This window comes from Colobus angolensis, unplaced genomic scaffold (assembly GCF_000951035.1).
Source record: "Colobus angolensis palliatus isolate OR3802 unplaced genomic scaffold, Cang.pa_1.0 Scaffold238, whole genome shotgun sequence".
Lineage (NCBI taxonomy): Eukaryota > Metazoa > Chordata > Mammalia > Primates > Cercopithecidae > Colobus > Colobus angolensis.
This window is the reverse complement of record NW_012115577.1, coordinates 1,000,659-1,018,847: the sequence shown is the minus strand read 5'-3', so window position 1 is coordinate 1,018,847 and position 18,189 is coordinate 1,000,659. Positions and strand designations below refer to the sequence as shown.

Genomic DNA, 18,189 nt, shown 5'->3' with positions numbered 1-18,189 from the left:
TAGAATGTGGATAAGATGACCAAGAACACATCCTAGAGAGCATGATAGTCAGGATAGGACTGTTCTAGGAACACACACCAGGCATGTTAGGGAAGACTCAGAAAGATGAGAACCAGGAAAGACCCCTGTGGCTGAGATCTAGTCTGCATCCTAGAGTGTTTTATGTACTTTTTGAAGTATTTTTTCACCAGTACCTAATAGCAACTCTTAGATCAAGCATTAGCTCCAGAGGAGTAAAAATCAGATTCCACAGATTTATACTAATGTACCTAACACGGGTGGTAATGGCTTTTTTAAAAAAAACAGTCCAGGCCAGGCACGGTGGTTCACGCCTGTAATCCCAGCGCTTTGGGAGGCCGTGGTGGGCGGATCACGAGGTCAGGAGTTCGAGATCAGCCTGGCCAACATGGTGAAACCCTGTCTCTACTAAAAACACAAAATTAGCCAGGCATGGTGGCAGGTGCCTGTAATCCCAGCTACTCAAAGAAAACTGAGGCAGGAGAATCCCTTGAACCCAGGAGGCAGAGATTGCAGTGAGCTGAGACTGCACCACTGCACTCCAGCCCAGGCAACGGAGCGAGACTCTGTCTCAAAAAAGTCCAAACACACCAGGGGTTAAATAAGCTGCTTCTCTTTCCACTGTTTATTATTAATGTACAAAATATACAAAACCAAAAAAAAAAAATACTCATCCTCAAATCCATTTTGGCTCTAACCCAAGACCCTGCACAAAACCCAACCAATCCACTGTTTTCATAGAAAACAACTGATGCCAAGGTGAAGGAGAGAACTGGGAAAGGGCAAAATCATCTTGTCGAATCCACACAGGAAGACACCTGGTGGGGATTCAGAGGTGGTTGACAGGGTGAAGTAGCTGGAAGCCTCCTTCACACTGGCAAGGTTCCAGGTGGGAGCAGGGAGTGAGCTAACTCCCAAAGGCAGTGCATGTAGTGTGACTTTCAGGCCCAGCACGCCAGGCCCAAGTTGATGAGAAGCTGGTCTCACTGAAGTATTTTATCAAGTCTCCAGACTGGCTGTAGTTGGCAAAGGCACACCAGCATCACTGGCCTCACCTTTGCCAGCTAAAACTTGCACCGGATGCAGATAGGAGTTCACCGTCATCGAACCTAGCAGACCCAGGATGCAGACTGGGTGTTCACAGACAGTTCAAGGTCCCACTTGAGAAAGGACTCAGAATGCAGAGCCCCTGCTGGGGGAGGAGTGGGGATGATGTGTGTTCCAGAACTCAAATCCAGCTGATTGAGCCCTCTCAGTGCAGTGGGATATACAATACCCCTTCACCATCTCCCCACCCCATGAGGAATAATGAACTGAGCTGGGATGATTTCTTAAGTGCAGCTGATCCTGTGTCAGAGTTCTGTGTGCATGTGGGGACCCGCAATAGAAGGGTAGGGGTGTTCTCCAGGATAACCAGCTTTAGGTTCTCAAGCATTAAGGGTAATACTGGAAAGGGGTTTGGGGTACAGGGCGAATCTTCTCAAAAAGTGAAGCCAACTGGGTCTCCTCTTCAGCAGTCCAGGAACGTTTCCAGTCTCTCTCCTCCCCAGACTGGAGGAAAATATGTACATCAATGCGCACCAGTGATCAGAAAACCCCCAGGAACCCAAGCAAGTGGGAACTGAGGGGGCCGGCTCCTCATCAGCTGGGGAAAAGGGAAAATGGGCCTCACAGAAGCCATAACAGGGTAGAAGGAGCGAGGCTGCAGTCCACAGGGGTTGTGTGAACGGGGCAGGCAAATGGTCCCTAGGGCAGTGGGGGCCCATTGACACCCGGGTGGTAGAAGGCACAGTTGTTCTCATAGCGGCAGTTGCCCTTCATCATGAAATGTCGGCAGACAGGGCGGTTTGACATGTCTGTGGGAATGATGGCAGAACAGTTAGACAGGAAATGGCTGAGAGCAATGCCACCCTCACCATCCCAGTCCATGGCATCCTAAGAACTTTCAGAGACACAGTCTTAGGGATTTGGGGGAAGGGCACAGAGTAGGAACTGCTATGCATACTAGGACATCAAAGAGACGGGAACCTCACGTTCTGCCTAGCTACCAACAGTAGTGACTCTCACCCACTCCCCAAAAGCTTGTATGGGACACCAAAGGGCATATGGGGGACAGGGAGCATCCTCACCTCCTCCATGGCTGTGGCCTCCATCGTGCCCTCGGTGGCCCCCTCCCCCGTGGCCAGGGCCATCATGGCCACGATGCTCATGAGGTGGTCCTCGATGGTCATGGCCTCGGTGACCAGGGACATCATGAGGCCGGTGGCCATGGGGCCCCCCGTGTCCAGGGCCTTCATGGGGACGATGTCCACCACTTCCACCCATGCTTCCGCCAGGGCCTTCGTGGGGGCGATGTCCACCACCAGCACCCATTCCTCCACCAGGGCCTTCGTGGGGACGATGGCCACTGCCACCACTGATGCCACCACCAGGGCCTTCGTGGGGACGATGTCCTCCACCCCCACCCATGCTACCGCCAGGGCCTTCATGGGGGCGATGCCCACTGCCCATGCCACTGCCAGGGCCTTCGTGGGGACGATGTCCACTGCTGTTGCCCATGCCTCCACCTGGGCCTTCATGGGGACGATGCCCACCACCTCCAACCATGCCCCCACCAGGGCCCCCTCGTCCATTTGGGGGTCCTCCTCCAGAGCGACCTCCTCTGGCGCCTCGGAATGGAGGAGGAGGAGGAGGAGGAGGTTCGTTTCCTCCTCGGCCACCTCGGCCTCTATGGTATGGTCCAGGACCTGGTCCTGGACCCCCCCGCATTGGGCCACCCCGCATAGGGTCGCCCGGGCCATCCCAGAAGGGATCACCCCCCCGGGGAGGGGGTGGAGGACCCAAAAGACGTGGACCCACTGGCCCACCAGGACCTCCATGGGGACCTGTAAGGGGAGAAAAAAGAGAAAACAGTATCAGCTACCAGGAACTGCCATCTCCCAACCTACACCACCTCACCTCCCACCTTCCAGTCAATCCTATACTATTATCAGACTGAAATTAAGCAGATAAGCCCATTCCAACCTTGTACTCACCACCTACCTGGCATAGGTCCCCCAGGTCCAGGGGGAAAGTGCTGCATGCCCTTGGGGCCCCCAGGACCCCCTGGTGGGAAACCATTGGCTATTGGGCCAGGGCCTAGGAGTCCATGTGGCACTGTTAATGAAAACAAGAGTAACACAGAATAAGCACTCCAGAAGACCGGCGTGGTTTCCCATTTAGATGCACCCAACTGACCCTCTCAAACCGACCTGGCAGAGCAATGCTCTCTCTGTCCAGTCCTTCCCTCCCATTTCTTGCCTACTGTCCACAGCCCTGTACTCTTCTGCATCTGTGAAACCCTGCTTCCCCCAACTGCACTGCAGGCTTCCTCCCCCAGTCCCCTGGGGCTGGCCCTGAGGATTACCCAGCATCTGCTTGATCTTGTCTGAATAGTCTGGTTGTTTCAGTAGTTCCTCTGAAGGATGACTATTTGGGCTACCCTGTGAGGATGTAAGAACGCAAAGTAAACAGACAGGGTAACAACCATGGCGAAAGGGAGAGCCAAAGATTAGGGTAAGTGGGTAGATGTGGAGAACTGGGCTAAGGCGAATGGGAGACAGAGTGAGGAGAGAGCACTTAAGGAGGCTCCACAGAAGGTGGAAAAGGGGAAGGAGGGCGCATACCATGATGGAAGTGAGGATCTCCTGGACGTTAATGCCTCCTCCTCCAGGGCCTTGGGGGCCCTTTCCAGCACCCATGCTTCCCATAAGATTGGCCAGAACTGGAGGCAACTTGGAGCCTCCTGCCCCATCAGGTGAGCCACCTGACCCCCCAGGTTCCAGGGTCTCAACATACGGAGTCTCATCCATGGAACACTCCTGAAAGGAGAACAAACAAATCAGGACTGACAGAACAGAGACATTCTCACATGAAAGATGCACTGAATTCAATGAGCATCACAACTTCCATCCTCACATAACACTGACTTACCTCATCTAGGGGGATGAGTTTAGGGGGTACGGGCTCGTAGGGCTCAGGATCAGGCTCATGAGGACTATCAGGAACAGCACAGGTGAGGGAAAATAGTAGAATGATAGTCAAGTTATTAATTCAGGCCCTGAAAGTAATTTCTAACCTCCACCCCTTAATTCCGCCAGCTCGTGTTCCCCTCAGGAGTGTCCAAGCACTCACCATCCCAGGGCAGGAGTCCCGCTCTGCTCACCTCTCCTTGTTCAGGAAGAGCTCCTGGAGGATTCCCTTCTCCCGCTCAGCCTGGATATATCGCTCCTGGCTATTGCTTCCAGGGGTGACAAGCGGTGACGGTAGAACCAGAGGCCGGGGGCACACCCAGGGCACCTTCTCCTCCATGTTATCATGGCTCAGACGCCGCGCTGTCTCAAATGCATGTCGGTCTGACAGTATCTCTCGCTTAGCTGCCTCACCAAAGTCCTTGATCTTATTCACATTTACTATCGGCAGAGGAAGAAGAGCAAGAGGGAAAGTAAGCACAACCAAGTTCTTGTAAAATCCCTTAAACACAGCTATTACATAGGAAATGACCTCTTACCTCGTTCAGTTTCATCCAATTCAAAATAGAAATATTCTCTCAGTTTGCCTTCCTCAGGCCACGTCACACTTTTCCTCTTCCTGCCTTTCCGGGTCAGTTGGTTAGGATCTCCAGGACTCTCCACTGGCTTGGCATCCAGAGCTCCTGGCTCCAAAGAGGCTGGAAGCAGAAGAGGTTTCAGACCCAGATCCCTCCTTTCAGAAAACCCCCCAAACTGAACCAGTTTCTAGATTACCTGTATCCATGAGCTCTGGGACTTCAACAGGGGGAACCGGGGTGCCTGGACGGTCTATGTCCATTGCCTCAGAAGGCGGTGCTGGTTCTGGGGAAGAAGGTTTGGCTGTGCTTGGTTCTGTGCTCGTTTTCCCTTCAAAGGGGCTCGGCTATTGTGAAAGAAAAGGAAGTGAACTGACTGGAAAGCCAAGGGCAAGGCAATTAGTCCAGGGTCCCAGGCACAATCCCCCAACAGTTCCTATATAAAGGAAGACTCTTATCTCCACACTAGTCTCACCTGCACCAGTCTATATCCAAGGCAAAACGCCTCTTGTTGTCCTCCCGGACAACTCCTAGCTGCTGTGCCCTTTCTTCTACTTTATCTTTTATACTCTGTCACTGAAACCTACTTTTAGGAGCCCATACCTTGGCAGCTGTAGGTGACAGCACTTTTTTCTTCTTCTTAATTTTGATGCCTGGAACAGGGGCTGAATTGAGAGCATCCAGAAAGCCCAGGCCCTCCATAGCTACAAAAAGAAAGAGCACCAAATGGCATCATCAGACCTCCTTCACAATCCTACACCTGCAAACACAGTCCAGGCATAAAATGAGCCAATGAAGAGCCTGCCTCAACTTAGGACACGATAAGCTCAACAGGACCAGGAAGCACATGCAGGAGGATTCACACACGATATTCTTCTTGTTATTGTAGGTTTCTCGTGGCAGGCAAGCCATAGCTTTGGATGTGAATTATAGCTCAGGTAACTGATGAAGTGAGCCCCTGTGAACATGACAGATCACCTTGCCAGGCGCCCCTGACCAGTCACAAAATGGCACACCTCCCTATCTTATCTCTAAAATTACTCCTAAGTGACGCCGGAAATGAGAGTTCCAGAGGTACAAAAAGTAAAGGGGACCAAGAAATCAAAGGAAAATGGAGGGAAATAATAAAAGAGAAGGGAAAAAACTTCTCATTCCCAGGGACATTCGTTCCCATAAGAGTTTGCTCCTGGCCAGGCATGGTGGCTTACGCCTGTAATCCCAGCACTTTGGGAGGCCAAGGCAGGTGGATCATGAGGTCAGGAGATTGAGACCATCCTGGCTAACACGGTGAAACCCCGTATCTACTAAAAATACAAAAAATTAGCTGGGCATGGTGGCGGGCTCCTGTAGTCCCAGCTACTCGGGAGGCTGAGGAAGGAGAATGGCATGAACCCGGGAGGCGGAGCTTGCAGTGAGCCAAGATCGTGCCACTGCACTCCAGCCTGGGCAACAGAGCAAGACTGTCTCAAAAAAAAAAAAGACTTTGCTCCTAATTCAAAGTACATCTCCCCACTTTAGACTCACGCTGTGGCGGAATGATCTTCACTTTGATCTCTTTGGTGGCATTAGGTGTTGTGTTGAGTGGCTTGTATTTCTTCTCTGCAGGGGGGGTAGCATCTCCTGGAGCAGCTACGTTGCTGTCAGAAGAGGAACTGTCATCAACATCTCTGACTCACCCCCTCTTGCTCCCTTGTGTCCACAGATCCACCCCATTCAGAACCTGAGAATATGATCCATACCTCTGACGTTTGAGGGGGATGGGTTTAAGGTTGTACTTGTCAGAAACCACCACTGTGCTGGCATTCTTCTTCACAGGCACCAAGGATGGTGTCTCCAGCTCTAGTCCTGGGGAAAGAAGCATGGTGTGGGCGGCTGAACTCAAACCCCCAAACCCCTGAATTTTCCTCCCGTTCTCACCCGCAAATGTTCTTCTAGCCTTGTAACCAAAGCTTCCTCCGCTAATCTTCCCTCTTCCTTACAATTAACATTCCCCCATAAGGCTCTGGGTGTGCACATGCACACGAACCCTCCAGAGGCCAGCCGCCAGTCTTACCAGTGGAACGGAACTTGGCATGACTGGGTGCTGTGGTTCGAAGAGACTTGGGCTTCTCCCTCTTCTTCTCTGGGGCTTCCTCGGCCCGGGTCTCAGCCTTCACCTCTGTCAAAGGTCGCTCAGGAGGGGTAGTTCGACTTTTCCCCTCATCTTTACGTTTCTTCTTATCTTTCTCTGTTGTGAAAAAACAAAGCAGAAACGGATTTCATTTAAACCCTGTCAGAAGTGAAGCAGACTGGGAGCACCTAACGGCCACATCCCAGTAGGAAAGAAATAAATACAAAGGATAAAGGACTAAGGAGCTTACCAGTGGGCTGAGTACTGCTCTGAGAGCGGATGACAGCCATCCAGTCGCTGACAAGGACTGAGGCCAATTTCCGGAGCTCTGCAGGTGAGAGAAAGGGGAAAGGCCTAATAATGTAAAACATTCTTCCAGGAACAGAAAATGGGAGGTTGGAGAAAATATTGTGAAAATCTATGTAATGGAGAAAGTAATTCAAAGTTTTAAGAAGAACATGAGATATGCTTAAAAACCAAACTCTTAAAAAATGGAACAATGAATTAAGAGTTGTGTTCTACTACACATTGGGTAGTCTTTTACACTGCTCGGGTGATGAGTGTACCAAAATCTCAGAAATCACCATTAAAGAACTTATACATGTAACCAAAATCCACCAGCTCCTCAAAAACTACTGACTTTTTTTAAAAAGCTACATTAGTTGCTTTACGTATAACATACCTAATTGTTACAACAATCTGAAGACTTTTTATTTTCCTTTATAGATGTAAAAACAAGAATAAAATTTGTTTCTAAATATATGAAAAAATACTTTTGTAACTCTTTCCTTTTGTACTTGGCAAATAACATCTCTGATCCATGGCACTTCTCTTCTGGCCAACATTTCCACTTATAGACTCATTTCATAATTTGTCATTTAATAGTAAGATTTTTCACAGAACACTAAAACATAACTTTTTGAAACAGTCATACAATTAGCAATTTCTGCACCTAAGCCAACATGAACCTCAATGCAGGAATATCCTAAAACCTTTCTGGAGCAACTGATAACTACGGTTCCAGTGAGACTTAACTACAGCCGACAGGGAATACACAAATTTCAATATCTAAAGGAATGATGGTAATTAAATACATATTTAAAGAGAGCAGCATAATTAAGCCAGTTGGAAATAGATTACTGCTCACTTGGTGGGAAACTAGTATCTTGTGTGCCTGGGTAGAGATAAAGGAAACTCTAAATTTTTAAAGGAGACAGGCTTTGTCTTCAAGACAGAACTGTATGGTCCTTGCCAGAAGCTCCACAACTCTTTTAGAAAAGGAAAGAAATCAGAGCTTTGATATATTTCTTTTTTTTTTTTTTTTGAGACGGAGTCTCGCTCAGTCACCCAGGCCAGAGTGCAATGGCGCAATCTCGACCCACTGCAAGCTCCGCCTCCGGGTTCACGCTATTCTCCTGCATCAGCCTCCCAAGTAGCTGGGACTACAGGCGCCCACCACCACGCCCAGCTAATTTTTTGCATTTTTAGTAGAGACGTGGTTTCACCTTGTTAGCCAGGATGGTCTCGATGGTCCTGACCTCGTGATCCGCCCGCCTCGGCCTCCCAAAGTGCTGGGATTACAGGCGTGAGCCACCACGCCCAGCGCTTTGATATATTTCAAGAGTCAAGATTTTGCCCATGTCCTACAGGAATATGTTTATTGGTAGAACTAGTATATCTATTGTTAGGAAAACAGATATTAAAGTTCCCAGAATATGCTATAGTTAGAAAAACAGAAGTGAACGATGATGAGACACGCTAGGATGATACTATTTCCCACAGCGAATTTTAAGTGTATGTGTTTTATAACAAGCAATCTTAGGAATCAGCTTCCAGTTAAAGTATGATGCCTTATATTCAGCAACAGAGAAATGAACAACTTTGGAATTGAGAACAGGAAGGAGGGTACAGGTTAGAGGAACTTTCTCTTTAAAAGAAGGAAAAAAAAGCAAGGTGACACAGAAAGAGAAAAGTGAAGGGACAATCCAAGGATGGGAAAAGATATTAAGGTAATGAAGTGGAAGTAATAGAGAAAAGCCCATGAGAGAGCAGGAGCAGCACCCTACCTTCATCCTCACTTGACTTGCTCAGCTGCTTCACCAGTTTAGCTGTGTTGTTCTATGAGAGATGGGAGCAACAGAAAGGTAAATGCCAGGAGGCATATAATTCCACTTAGAGCTAAAAATGACAAAACTTACAATGCTCCCCCCTCCCTTTTTTTTTTTTTTTTGAGACGGAGTCTCACTGTCTTGCCCAGGCTAGAGTGCATGGCACAATCTTGGCTCACTGCAGCCTCAATCTCCCAGACTCAAATATTCTCCCACCTGAGTCTCCTAAATAACTGAGTCTACAGGCATGCACCACCACCACCACATCTGGGTAAATTTTATTTTTTGTAGAGACAAGGTTTTATCATTTTTGCCCAGGCTGGTCTTAAACTACTGGGCTCAAGCAATCCGCCCACCTCAGCATCCCAAGTGTTGGGATTACAGGTGTGAGCCACCACACCTGGCTGACACATTCTTTTCTTTGGGGTTGGGGGACAAGTCTTGCTTTGTCACCCAGGCTGGAGTGCAGAGGTGCGATCTCGCTCACTGCAACCTCCACCTCCTGGGTTCAAGCGATTCTCCAGCCTCAGCCTCCTGATTAGCTGGGACTACAGATGCATGCCACCATGCCTGGCTAATTTTTTGTATTTTTAGTGGAGACGGGGTTTCATCGTGTTAGCCAGGATGGTCTCAGTCTCCTGACCTTGTGATCTGCCCGCCTCAGCCTCCCAAAGTGCTGAGATTACAGGTGTGAGCCACTGCACCCAGGCGCCACACACTTATTAAAGGAGATAAATTCAAACCAAGTCTTCTTATTCTAAATTCTTTTTCTGCCATTCTACCTCACAGGCCCAAGATTACAGCCAACATCAGTCAGTGTGAGTTTTCATCTGTTAGACTAAACCAAAAGAAGAATCAGGGTTTAAAGACTAAAGGTACCTGCTTGAGATGGTCTACAGTGAGTGGTAGGTGCTGCAGGGTCAGTAGTATTTGCTGGAGGAGGGGAACGTTGTTGGTTGTCTTTGAATACGTCAGCCAATTGTTAAGAAGTTTGTAGCCGCCGACGTCAATAAACCTGCAGGCAGGCAGGAGAGTCTATCAGTAACGCTCTTTCTAGGTTTTGAAAGTACCACATCCCACGATGCCAGTCTCCCATCAATGACCCTGGAACCCCATGCCTCACCGCCCCATCTTTTAGCTACATCTTCCCATTCCAACCATCTAGATCCCCACTTACTTGACCAGTATTTCTGGTGAACGGGTCTGCAGGAGAATGTTCAAGTAAGTGCATCGACTCACCATCTTTCGTGCTTCCTTCATCAAACTGCAGGATATGAGTGAGGGTTAGAAATGAAGCAGCCAGTATCTCTTCTCTTAGCAAAAGCGCCTCTCTAATCTGTGAACTACCTAGAGATTCCTGATGATTTGGGACTTTGCTCCAGAGAACGGGAGTCACATATACCTCTAAGAGGATGGGAAGGATCCAGTGCGACATGGAAACTTATGGGAGAACAGAGACACCGAAGTCCCTGACCTGGGGAGGAGAGCATCACTGCCTCCCTAACACACAGGATGAATGTCATTCTGCCCCCAGGTGATACAGCTAGCCCTCAACAACTGTCCCTAATAGTGTGTTCAAGACTGGCTTATTTACTCTCCCCTGAAAAACCTGAGAATCCCTGAAGGAAAATAACATTATAGGTAGGTGGAACACGAACCAAAACAATCTAGAATTCTGTTACCAGGCTACCCTGCTCTCATTCCAACATATGACTCCCTTGGGACTGTGGACATCCAAATCTCCAGCTTCCGCTACGGTCAGAAACCAAGTGATCATCTTTTCCTATCCCTTACCCTAAAATTGTTAGATTTTAATCCTATTGCACTGTCTTTCCCTTTCCTTTCCAGGATCATTCCAGTCTGCCTCAACTGCAGCCATATTTTAACACACAATATTCTCTACTCACAATGAATCCAAAAAAGGGTAAAGACTCACCTAAAGATCTTAGAAATCCCATCCACACTTTTGACTTCCCCATCTCGGTTAAGGAAGCTGTCCAGGCCCTTGAGAAGTTCTTTGGGGTCTATGGGACCAGAACCCATGATGGTGGTTTCTATGGTAAGAGGACAAAACAAACAAACCCACAGAATAAATGGGTGGCAAGGACTACCCGAGTAGGCCCCCTAATAAACCACATCTCTACATCTGACAAAGTATAGTGACTATTCAACCACGCTAGTTTTTAGATACGAAAAATCAACACAGACCACTTGCCACTACCGAGAAAATAGCCCCAAGTTAAACATGGGGAGCGTATGTGACTGAACAGGAAAGCAATTCGATTGGAGGACTAGGGCAGCACACCTGTCCCTCCCTCCCAGCAGCATCCTTCCTAGGATGGCTAACTTCACTCGATCGCACTAGAGCTAAGATTCAGTTCTGATAACAAGATGTTCAACTCTCCAGGGCATTTGTACCTATTGTTAAGTCCTGTCTTCCCTAGTTGCTGAAGAATCTGGCTTGAAAAACAGCCTATAGCTTGACAGAAATTGGGCCAATCTTGGGTGTTTGAGCTAAATGTCTTGTAAGAGTTGATTCCTTTTTATCTTAGCCCACTAAGAGTCATAATCATGACATAAGGCAAGATATGTATCAGCTGAAGTGGTAGATGACAGAGAACAAAACAAAACTTGAAAACAGAATCCCTCCCTAAGGAGATCTGGAGGTAGGTGCCAGATATTGAGACAAATGGATGCAAGGAAATCAAGCAGGTCCTCCTAGGCCTTGAATAGACTGTCACTCATTAACCAAACACTGCACAAGTTTTTACTGTCTCCATGTTAAACGGAAGCTAGTGGTTTGTGCTTCAAAAGCAAAGATGTGAATCTGGTCCTCTCCTCAAAAATCACGCTGTGGATCCCCTAGGAAAGCCTAAAACTGAAAACCATGGAAACTAAAGAATGGAATAGATAAAGTCAAATGCTAGACAAATTCCCTTTTAAGCAGCTGTTTTAGACCAGGCTGGAAAAGGAATTAGTTTAAAGCTAAGCTCCTTTTATGGGACAGGGCAGAATTGAAGTTCCAGAAAGGTAATTTACGATCAATATTGTTCTGATTGGGATTTTTATCTACACTGCCTCTAAATACTTGCTTCTAAGAACCAAAAAAGAGGCCAGGTGCTGTGGTTCATGCCTGTAATCCCAGCACTTTGGGAGGCCAAGGTGGGCAGATTCCTTGAGCGTAAGAGTTTGAAACCAGCCTCGGCAACATGGTGAAACCTCATCTCTACAAAACATAAGCTGAGTATGATGGTGTGCACCTGTAGTCCCAGCTACCCGGGAGGCTGAGGTGGGAAAACAGGAGGACTGCTTGAGCCCAGGGACATTGAGGCTACAATGAGCTGTGATTGTGCCACTGCACTCCAGCCTGAGCGACAGAGTAAGAACCTGTCTCAAAAACAAACAAAAAACCACCAGAAAAGAAAGCCATTTCAGCAATATCTGCCTTCGCGCAATAAGGCCAACACTGGGTAGCAAGAAGAGGCAAGAACAAAACCTTCCTCATCCTACATCTAGCACAGAGGTAACAGACACAATCCCAGCAGAAGGGTAGAAAAATCAGTCTTTTACAAAGATGAGTATTTTTGTGCTGGAAAAAACACAGGTTTCTTGTAAGATAATGCAAATTAATTCTATTTGTTCTCAAACAAAAGAAAAAACATAAGCACAACAATCTCAGCCTTTTAGTCCTCCCAACAAAAAGGTCAATAAATTTCCAAATGTGTAGGTCCTAACAACCTAGGCGAGCAGCAGCAGAAGCAGGGAGGAGGCAGCCAGGAAGGGAAGAAGTATAATCTTGGCTCTGGAGATCATAACCTGTGGGCCGAACAGAGGGAGAGATGAGGCAAGAAATGTTGAGAAGTCGCTGCTGCCCTGGAACCTCTACAAGTACAAGTGGAACCTGAGGTCACAGAAAAAACATTCAAGGAGAATACCGGAAAAGATTAGACGTTCGTGGGCCAAATCCACTCAAGTATGGTGATTCTTACACAGACAGACACAGAAATAAAGGTATTCTTCCCATGTAGTGAGATACTATCAAGTGATCTACAGCACCTATAAAGGGACATATAGAACAGATATCACATCTGTTGGAGACTGTAAAAGCAATGTATGGGTTCCAATAATAACATATAAGCAATCAAAAAGACTAAGAAATTTTTGAAACTCTATATACATATACACACATACCTACCATTAGATTCCCAAAGCAAAATATATGCAATTTGACAAAAGGCCTTGAATGAAACATCATTTCAAACCAGTTCCCCTTGACTTGACTGATTCAAACCCAGGGCTGAATATATATAACCCTGGAGAATTCCCTTTGGCATATCCAACTGCAAGCTAAGCCAATAAACAGACCAGCTACCCCTATTTCCTTCAGACACTAAATAAACTGTCATCTGAGCTCAAGTGTTCCTTCAGAGGATGGGAGACAAGACAGAAGAGCCAGTCTTAGAAAAATGGACCAATGAGTACAAAGCTAAATTCTGTCCAGAGCCCTCTGCTGGGAATGGGATCCAGGGACTTTTTTATTCCCGTTTGTATAAACAAGAATAAAAAACATTAATAGTCAAAGGGAAGCTAAGAGACAAAGCAAAATTAGTGTTAAATATTCATTTTCCACTACTTATATTTTGGAAATATAAGTGAAATTTTGTCTCATTAGCACCAATGTTGATAAAATGTAAGTGGGTTTTCTCATGATGGCCTTCCTTTAGGCAGATTCATTCTTATTTAAAATTAAGGACCCCAAGTGTCTTATAACCTAGTTTCCTTACTTGGAAGTCGGTATATTTCGGGAAAAAAACAAACAAGTTCCAAGGCACTGAAGTGGGAAGGAATGTAAAGTCCAACATTCCGGGCACAGGGCTACAGCTGAGAAGGCAAACTGAGTTGATGAAGGCAGGCAGGGGCTGTGACTAAGTGTTGTAACATTACCTACTCAGGATCTGGAGTCTAGAATGAAAGCTTGAGAAAGCTTTCTGGAACCACGAATAATCCAGGGCATGATTATGTCTTCTTTTAATGAGCTGCTATTTCCTTGACTGCAGAACATACAGAAGGTGGGGAGTGAGGGAGCAACCCCTTGGCCTACCTCCACCTCATCCTAAGCTATGCTTTCCTTATGGAGATGTTTCAGGCAGAGCCATACTCTACTGGCACAAGGCACTGGGGAATTTTCTACCATTTTTACCAGAGATAAATGTCTGTGACACCAACTCCTGCCTTCAAAATGAATTTTACTTGAGGGCTATTCAATTAAATAGGGTGAAAAAATATCCAGCATAGCTAAAGTTATTCCACATCCATCACCAATGAACAGGACTGAATTGGTTCAGGATAAAAATTCTGTGCAAGTCAGAGCTCTTTAAAAAAATAACTGTCTTCTAACAAAAGGAGAAAAAAGTCCCAAATTTACCTTAATTTAGAGGCACTTCTGGAAATGAAAATGATTTGTACCTAACTCACGTTCCCCTTCCTTTCTTCAGTGTTTTAGGCATTTCCTAGTTTGACTCAATAGTGGACTGAATTATGTCTCTCAGGTGATTCATCACAAGGTCATAACTTTCTTCCAAGTAGTAAGCCCCTACCCCTCAAAGTCATTTTGCAAACCTGATAATGAGCTCCTCAAAAGCTTATCTGCCTTTCAATAAAGATGCAAAATGATACACCACCCCAACTCATAGAAAAAGACCCTAGACTAGAACTGTGGCCACAAACTACAAGGATCAGGTTTTCCAAGATTCTCTGAATGGATGTGGTTCCCCTAGTAGACCTTGCTTCCCATCTCCCATGTTAAGGAAGATCTTCTTTATTAATCCCCTGGCTCACTAGTTATCAGGAACCCCAGTGGGTAGAATGTTCAGCTCCCAAGGAAGATATGCTGCAGAGGCACATGGCAAACTGCTTAAAAGAAAAAAACAAAACAAAACAAAAAAAACTTGTGGTCAATAGACATGTGGAAGAGTCCCTCCCATCCAATCCAGAAGTTTAAGAAATAATTTGAGAATCTGTACCCAGTAGGAAATTAGCCCTAAGTCTCACCCACATCACCACAGGGCAGTTGTGCTTTCCAATTCTGCCTAGAACCTCCACGCTTCAGTGCAGGACTTTTAAAAATTAAAATTATATGGAGAGTCTGATAAAGATTTGGCTTTGAAAAAGTTGGGGGAAGAAAAGAACTAGACACCCAATACCACCCTCAGATAGGGCATGACTTCTGAACATGCACCAACTGCCACAGCACTGCATGAGTTGAAAAATGAAGAGGACATCATTTTTTCATTAATGCTTTCAAGGAATTTCTTTTAGAAGGGAAGGAAAAAGAAATTCAAAAAAGGTGGCTCTTTGGGGGAAAAAAAAAAAAATGAAAGTTGTGAAATGTAATACCAGAAAGGTTTTGCTTACCAGAAACCGTAGCTTGATTCCCCCTGCCTTGAGTTTACAACTGCCGCCTCCTTTCCTAAAGATTCACTTCTTATCCTAGTACCAATGTACAGGAACTAAGCAAGTGCAGAACGTGATACAGCACTGAATACAGTTTATCCCCAAACTGAGAGGTGGCAATGAGGGCGATTTAGAAGAAAGTCCTAAAAGTACCCACCTTCCCCCGATTCTCATTACACAAAGCGACCAAACGCAGGAGGCCCAAAGACTGATTCCTGAGCAGAAATGGCACATTTCAGTGTCATCAGGCCTGTTTATCTCGAAGGTACTCTCGCAAGCCCTTGTGTCTTTCCCATCTCCCTCTACACACATATATACATACACACACGCTCTCACACATCCTCAAAGTTTCCCAATCTTAGGTTTGCCTGTTTTTTCACCCCTGGCAGCTGAAGTGGGGAAAAATTACAAGCAGTTGTGATGAGTGAAAGTGAAAATAAAAACTGGTTCTATAAAAACTAGAACTACCCAAGGAGATGGACAGCCTTAATACTTAATTCCTATAAGCTCTCATCCCTTTAAGGTATTTTATATAATGAAAATAAGGAAAATGTCTTCTCCCTAGCAGCGACGAGCACAGGGAGTGCAAAGGCATCTGCTCAGGGGTGGAGCTTCAAGAGGGTGGAGAAAGGAGGAAGCAAGCTGATTACATCACCTTTCAAGGCTGCTCCTCCCCCTTGACCAAGTTTCTAGGGCGGCCCTAAGCTCAGGATGGCAAAAGGGGAAGAAAAACAACAAAGACGGATGGACGCCATTTTGTAATGGAGAAAGAGGACTCGAACTTTAAAAAGCCACCCAGCTCTGCCGGTAGCTTCAGTTACATTATAAAAACACCTTTTTAGTAAAAAAGCCAAAAGCCAGTTCCCCATTGTGAATAATCTTTGACCTATTTTGATCAGTAAGAGCGTAGTGAAAATTAAAGCAATCAAAATATTAGAACAATTTTCTGCAGGGAAGAACTGAATTTGCAACGGAGGTTCAACCGGCTACCATCGACCACCCCCATCCTCCCTATAGAGGGAAAGGGGGAGGAAGGACTTGGACCCCTCTCAACAAATAGGGTTGAGGTGGGAGGACAGGAAAAAAAATGGGTCAAGACACAACCTGCAACGCCGCTTGGAAGACAAAAGGACAAGGAAAGTCGCCATATTGAAGCAGGGAAGAAAAAAATTCCTTTTAACGACACAAATCTTTTAGAAAGCTAGCATTCAATTGCACTAAATGGCTTTTAAAATTATACTCCTAAATTCCACATTCCCCAACCTTTCCACCCTCTATTTAACTGTACCTCCCCCACCAAAAAATATCAAGTTAAAATGTTAATCACTCTTTTGCTTTTAAATACCTATGCAATCTGCAACAATTATAAGACATTCTTTACCTCCCCAACTATTATCTTGTATGTACTGGCACTAAGATTATATTTTGTCCTAAGTGTCTTGCAATCTTTATTCCTAGATTGCCACCTATTTTAACCACACAAATATACCCCAAACAAATTACATTAAAATTGAGAGGATTTAACAGTCATTTAAAAAGTTATAGCGAGCTATTACTTCTCTCTGCCCATCTCCTTACCCTGCAATCTTTATGTACAGATTGCTTATTAATCTGGCAAATTGAAAGGCACCCTGCTTGTCTCACACACAAAGAAGTGGTACTTCTGGGCCACAAGATCCACCATCTCTTGTATGTGAGCTCATTAACCCTTTCGAAGACTGCTGCTAACCAGAGGAAGGTAACCATTCCTCCTTATATAAACACGTATGGCTTTGGCAGTCTGGAAATTGGCTGGATTACCAAGGGTTAACCATCAAAATCCTTACTTGCTGGCCCTCCCTCCACCCTCTCTTTGCCTGCAGCAGGGCAGGGAAGAGATAGGTGGTAGGGGAGAGAGAACAAGACTGTTTAGACCCACAGGCCCTTTTTAATGGAGATTTAAGTGACCAGATGGGTCCTTCTCCAGTTCTCTATTTGTTCTATGGTCTCATTTCTTCCTCTCATTATTTTTGGTTTCACAACGGGAAACGTTGACTTCTTGTTGCAAGGCTGGTTTTTGAAAATTCGACACTTACTATCCAATTTTTTTGCGACGTCAGCACCTCGGGCTCAGGGGGGAGGGGGTAAAATTTTGGAGGAAAAAAAATAAAACAACCAACCAGGACCCAAAACTCAATTATTTAGGGGGCCTCATTGGATCAAAAAGTCTTTTAAAAAATAAAGGCCAACTCAGTATTCATTTCCCCCCCCACCCAACTCCATTTAGGGAGGGGGGTCGCAGAAAAAAGTTCTGAGTGGATTCAAAAAAGTAAACGCTGGATGAGTGAATTTGGGTGGTTTGGGAAGGGAGGGTGGTTGATTATTTTTCAAGTTATGTGGTGACGGTCCTTCGGCCACAGATTTCAAGTCCCAAGCAGCGTGGGCTGGTAGGGTGGGCAAGATAGGTGGGAAGGGGCAGAAGACACAAGTGGTTGGGCTGGTGGCTGCTGTTTTCCCTTTCCCCCCTCTCTCAGGATCCTTTCAAGGGCTTAGATGTTGCTGCGGCTTGTTTCTGTTTTCCTCGTGGTCGGCCTGTCTTTCTCCGAGAAAATTCAAACCTGGGATAAAAGGAACACAAGGGAGAAAGATGTAATCAGTACGGGTTGCTTCAAAACACCCAGAAATGCCATCTTTGCTGTCCCCAAACAAACCTCTGTGTCCCATCCTGATCGCAGCCGCTTTAAGCCGTGGCTCTCAAATGAACCCATCCCTACCCCGCTTCCCAGATCCAACGCTCTCCACAAAATTTTACCCACTAAACAACAAGGTATGCAAACTTACCTCTAAACGAACCCCAGAATGGCGGCCGCCCGCTCGGGTGGAGTCTTTTATATCCGGACGCCGCCCAACGCGCCCAAACGTGCTAGTGAAACGCC

The 18,189-nt window shown here is 46.2% G+C and overlaps 1 protein-coding gene across 1 annotated transcript; it reads right to left on the bottom strand.

Annotated features, from left to right (window-relative positions):
• Nucleotides 1-615: 615 nt before the first annotated feature.
• PPP1R10 (protein phosphatase 1, regulatory subunit 10) lies at nt 616-18,178 on the bottom strand. The gene is made up of 20 exons (XM_011945034.1): nt 18,095-18,178; nt 17,350-17,871; nt 10,758-10,875; nt 9,999-10,085; nt 9,701-9,836; nt 8,780-8,831; nt 6,964-7,041; nt 6,657-6,830; nt 6,343-6,448; nt 6,128-6,240; nt 5,207-5,307; nt 4,803-4,950; nt 4,568-4,726; nt 4,223-4,469; nt 3,991-4,054; nt 3,684-3,878; nt 3,425-3,500; nt 3,061-3,174; nt 2,148-2,903; nt 616-1,874 (listed from the first exon to the last, which is right to left on the bottom strand). The coding sequence occupies exons 3-20, from the start codon at nt 10,862-10,864 to the stop codon at nt 1,765-1,767; spliced, it is 2,823 nt and encodes a 940-aa protein (XP_011800424.1). The 5' UTR covers nt 10,865-10,875; nt 17,350-17,871; nt 18,095-18,178; the 3' UTR covers nt 616-1,764.
• Between the last annotated feature and the right edge of the window lie 11 nt (nt 18,179-18,189).

Bases quoted from the DNA above. Each gene is read 5' to 3' on its own strand.
- PPP1R10 (XM_011945034.1), bottom strand. From the start codon at position 10,864: ATGGGTTCTGGTCCCATAGACCCCAAAGAACTTCTCAAGGGCCTGGAC. The intron at 9,837-9,998 runs GTAAGTGGGGAT...GCCTGCCTGCAG, and splicing joins TCACCAGAAATACTGGTCAA to GTTTATTGACGTCGGCGGCT. The intron at 6,449-6,656 runs GTAAGACTGGCG...TTCTTTCCCCAG, and splicing joins TGCCAAGTTCCGTTCCACTG to GACTAGAGCTGGAGACACCA.